The 4,994-nt window shown below is 37.0% G+C and overlaps 1 protein-coding gene across 1 annotated transcript; it reads right to left on the bottom strand.

The window, feature by feature from the left end:
* Nucleotides 1–3,598: 3,598 nt before the first annotated feature.
* Nucleotides 3,599–4,742, bottom strand: PDHA2 (pyruvate dehydrogenase E1 subunit alpha 2). Its single transcript, XM_027117263.1, is given in 3 exon segments — nt 3,599–4,294; nt 4,297–4,373; nt 4,376–4,742. Coding segments are annotated over 3 exon segments (1,140 nt in total).
* Between the last annotated feature and the right edge of the window lie 252 nt (nt 4,743–4,994).

Here is a 4,994-nt window from a genome sequence, read left to right as displayed (position 1 = left end):
ATGGGTTATCTCTTTGGGATGATAAAAATATTTTGGAATCAGATAGTGGTAATGGCTGCACAACTCTGTGAACATACTAAAAACCACTGAATTGTACACTTTTAAAAGGATGAATTTTATGGTATTTGACTTGTATTTCAATTTTTTTAAACTAGCACTTTCTCACAAATTATCAGATTAAATTTCACTAATATCTGCTCTGTTTTTTGTATGTTAGATTGGCAGACATGTAAATTTTTAAAAATAAGTGTAATTCTAAGGTTCTAAGTATTTCCTTTATATACTTAACCTCCTTCCTTTCTTATCTCATTCCACAGATATGTACACTATCCTTTACCTTTATAGAGTATAATAAAGATTAAGATATTAGGAACTCTTCCTTCTCTCAGATATTCCAGCATTGTTGCAACTATTTAATTCTTATGACCATCGTGGTTTATTATGTCTTCTAATATGTGGATAAAATAGACTAAGTGGCATAGTACTTTAGACAGGAAATAGAATCCCACTGCTGGATTTCTACACTTGATTTACATCTTGGTAAATAAATTGCTATTATTAATTTATTCCTTGACCTAAATGAAAACAACAGGGATTTTTGTTTCTTTTCTTTTTTTCTTTGTATCCTTACAGAATTGTGTGCAACCAGTGATATGATTAAATTACAATCATGAATATACACATAAATGCCTGTACACATAAATGCCTGTATATTTTTTTAATATAGAAAATATTCAAAATTCTATGCTTTAATGGAATTTGAAACTTGTATTGTGATAAATGTTTTTCTTCTGCTATAGTAAGACTGGACTTTTTTCCTGAAATGAAGTGTCTGTGTTTCTTGGTTTATGATGGTTTCATATCTAATCAGTTATTTGTATGTTAAGTTTTACTGACATTAAAAGAATCCATAATAAAAATTTATAAACAAAATCCATAAACAAAAATTGAAAATGATTTCTGTATATTGTCTACAGAAAATAGCTTTAATTGAGCAGCTTATCTTCCACTTGCAAGTTTATGGAAATATAAGTATGTCAAAATAAATAAAAAGTAGAAGAATTGTTTGTCATTCAAAGAATGTGATTATTTTGACCATCTTATGAATTACTTTGTTTTTGATGAAAGAGATTCAATCAAGCCACCTCTGAACTGAAGCTGCATAAGCAAAACACATTAACTAGTAATATCACCGATTTATAAACAAATTGATGCTTATCTCTGCTTTCTGAATTTAGAATGTTGAGGTTATCTTACTTGTTTAAACCTATTTGGGGAAAGGTATGGAGATTAAGCGTCCACATATGTGTTCATATGTTTATGGACTCACAGGCCTCTAAGATTTTGGTTTTCTGTTAGAGTTCTTAGAAAGTATCTAAGCTTTTATTTGTAGAAGCAGATGCTGTAAAGAAAAGGTTTTAACTTTTTTTAAAAAATTGAGATATAATTCACATATAACATGATATTAGTGTCAGGTGTACAACATAATGATTCAATATGTGTATGTATTATGAAATGATAACCACAATAAATCTACTTAAACATCCATCACCACACACAGTCACAATTTTTTTTTTTCTTGTGATGGGTTTTAACCTTTAACAACTTTTGGTGTTATCTGCAAACTATTTCTTTTTTGTTGTTGTTGCTGTACGCGGGCCTCTCCCTGCTGTGGCCTCTCCCGTTGTGGAGCACAGGCTCCCGACGCGCAGGCTCAGCGGCTATGGCTCACAGGCCCAGCCGCTCTGCGGCATGTGGGATCCTCCCGGACTGGGGCACGAACCCGCGTCCTCTGCATTGGCAGGCGGACTCTCAACCACTGCGCCACCAGGGAAGCCCCTGCAAACTGGTTCTTAAATCACAGGCAAATTCTGATTTCTGATTTCAGTGAGTCTATCTCAGAGGAGTAAGGTATGCCAAACATCATGCTCAATAGGACTTTAGGTCATTTGGTAAATATAACCAAGTAAAGATGTTTTCACTGTCATGACTTGTTAATTGACATGGTATTGGACTATAGAGAAAACCAAACCTGTATGATCCAAGTTAGATTTTCTCATGCAAAAAGTTATCTGTGAATGCTCAGTTCTGGCCAAGGCAGATTTTATTTTCAATTTTTTATTAATATCACCTCCTCTGCTTAACTCCTTTGGTGTCGTCATATCTGTTCATTTATTTTTCAGTCTGAAATTTACTAAGAGTTCTTTAAAGTATGGAATAACGGTACAAATGGATTATAAAATAAGAGTAGCTTTCACTAGAAGATTAAAGCAAAATGCAGTTTTCCTCTAGATTTTAACTTTGCTTACATTTTTCCTTTAAATTGATACACTAAAAATATTGCAATTAAGCACAACATGAAAAAGTGTCCTTGTCCTATCTCCCCCTGCTCTGTTATATATCATGTTTTATTGGAAAAATGGTCAATGTTAAGTCGCTTCAGCATCAATACTGAATATTCACGCATGTGTGTGTGCACATGCACACTATTTAGTAGGCTGTGTTCAATTGGTTAATTTAAGCAAACTATTTTAAGTGACACAGCAGTAGGGGTCCTGATACTTTGGTACTGCTTGAAATTACTTTTTAACTTCAGAATAGTGACTTTACACCTAAACCTCTAGCAGGGTTGAGCAGGAATCAAAGGGCTATTTTTTCCTTTAAATAAGAGTATTTACTAAAATAATATAAAGCTAAATCAAACAGAACTATTACAGAAGATAATTTGGGAAGTTAAATAATATTTTCTCTGTTTTTCCTATTTTATTTTTTTTTAAGATTTTTTTGATGTTGACCATTTTTCTTTTAAGTCTTTATTGAATTTGTTACAATATTGTTTCTGCTTTATGTTTTGGTTTTTTGGCCGTGAAGCATGTGGGATCTTAGCTTCCTAATCAGGGATCAAAACCACACCCCCTGCATTGGAAGGCGAAGTCTGAACCACTGGACCACCAGGGAAGTCCCTGTTTTTCCTATTCTAGACTTGTATAAATTTAAAATAATCTTTAAGATATTCACATTGTTTAAGTAGTTAAACAAGGAAGCCATCAGACTGAGGTGGCTCTAATGTCTTGGGAGCCTACGTAAGCAAACCAAAACTAAGCTAGAGTCAATGCACTCAAACCAAGCAAATGAAACTTAAGAACAACCAATCACAAACGGCCAACTAGGCTTTCCCAAATAAGGCAACTCCTTAAGCTATCACCTATCAAATCATTTCCTTGCTCTGCTTCTCTCTAAAAACCTCTCCCCCAGCTCCTGTTGGTAGAATACTCCACCTTTTGTTTGGACTGCCTGATTCTAACTGATGTATGCTCAAAATCAACTCTTGAAAATTTTAATGTGCCTCAGTTTATCTTTTAACAATACTAAATGATTAACTGTATAGTATTTTTTAATGCAATAATGTACAATTGAATGTAATACCTCAACTGAATGTATATCTTTCTGTGATCTCATTTATGCCTTTCCATTATCTCTTAATTATCTCAATTCCTCTTAATAAAAGTTTAAAAGACTTTTGTTTTACGGGTTTTATTCCTCCTTAACAAAATTAAGTACACAGTTTCTTAAAGTTGACCGTGAATATATTCTCCTTTTAACTGACTGACTTAAACCTGATCCACTGATTTGCATCACGAATTTCAAAAGGTGGATTAGTGCTGTAGATGTGATGGCTTAATTCTTCCAATGGTGGTTCAGGATCGGTTATAGCAAACTGAGCAGCAGCATCGATTTCTTTCCTCACTTCAACATCAATTTCCTTCAATTCTTCAATACTGGCAAGTTTGTTGTTTACCATTTTATCTTTGAGAAGCATGATAGGATGGCTCTTACTTCTTAAATTCTGAACTTCTTCTCGTGTACGATAACTGATTCCAGGGTGACTCATACTGTGTCCATGATAATGGTATGTCAGCAGCTCCATCAGTATGGGCCCCTTTCCAGATCTACAATAGTCAGCTGCAACCTTAGTTGCCTCCCGAACACACAGAACCTCCATTCCATCTACCTTTAGGCCAGGGATGAAACTGCCTCTCTTGTAGTAATCAGTGTTGGCTGCAGCTCTCTCAACAGATATTCCCATTCCATAGCGGTTATTCTCACAGATGAAAATACAAGGTAAATTCCACACAGATGTCATATTATAAGCTTCAGATATCTGACCCTGATTAGCGGCACCATTCCCATGTAGAGTCTAACACACCTCGTTGTCTCCCAGCAGTCCCTGAGCACCAACAGTGCCATTGCCTCCATAGAAGTTATTGGCATACATATGCATTGACCCTCCCCTTCTCCTTCAACACAGCCACCTCTTCGACCTGTCAGCTCTGCTAGAATTGATGGGACAGAAAGTCCACGAGTACACATGAGCCGTGAGCCTGACAGGATGCAATAACATGATCCGTGGGATTTAGCCCAGCCTCAAGACCCACACAACAAGCTTCCTGACCATCACACAAGTGACAGAAACCACAAATAAATTTCTGTTTTTACAACTGATCCGCCTTCAATTCCATTCGACAAATGTTCTGCATCATCCTGTAGTATTTGAGTCCATCCTCCCGGGTGAGCACTGCGGTGACAGGGGCACCCTCTTCCAACCGATAAAGATCACATTTCTTAATCTCAAATGTAGCATCATTTGAATAGTTACAGGATGCCACAAGCACCCTGTTAGCGGGCTTCTGGGTGACAACAGACAGCACGCTAGGGACAGCAGCAGCCAGCATCTTCCTCATGGAGCGCAGCCAGGGAGGCCGTGAGTCTCCATCTGCCAGGGTCACCTGAGTCCCAGTCTCCAGTGTACCCTCCACCCCCAAAACACACGCTGCACCACAATGACAGTGCGCTGGTGGCAGAGGCCACGTCATGCTGCGCGAGGCCACGGGCCGCAGCCTGGATCAGCTGATTTTTACAGTGCCTTCCAACTGTAAAATTCAGAATAAAGGTTGTTTCTTGCCCTGGAAGACTTGGCTGAACTACACTCTATT

The sequence above is a fragment of the Aethalodelphis obliquidens genome, unplaced genomic scaffold, assembly GCF_003676395.1.
Source record: "Aethalodelphis obliquidens isolate GAN/ISIS:26980383/991018 unplaced genomic scaffold, ASM367639v1 scaffold17, whole genome shotgun sequence".
Taxonomy (NCBI): Eukaryota; Metazoa; Chordata; class Mammalia; order Artiodactyla; family Delphinidae; genus Aethalodelphis; species Aethalodelphis obliquidens.
This window is presented reverse-complemented; position numbering and strand designations above follow the sequence as displayed.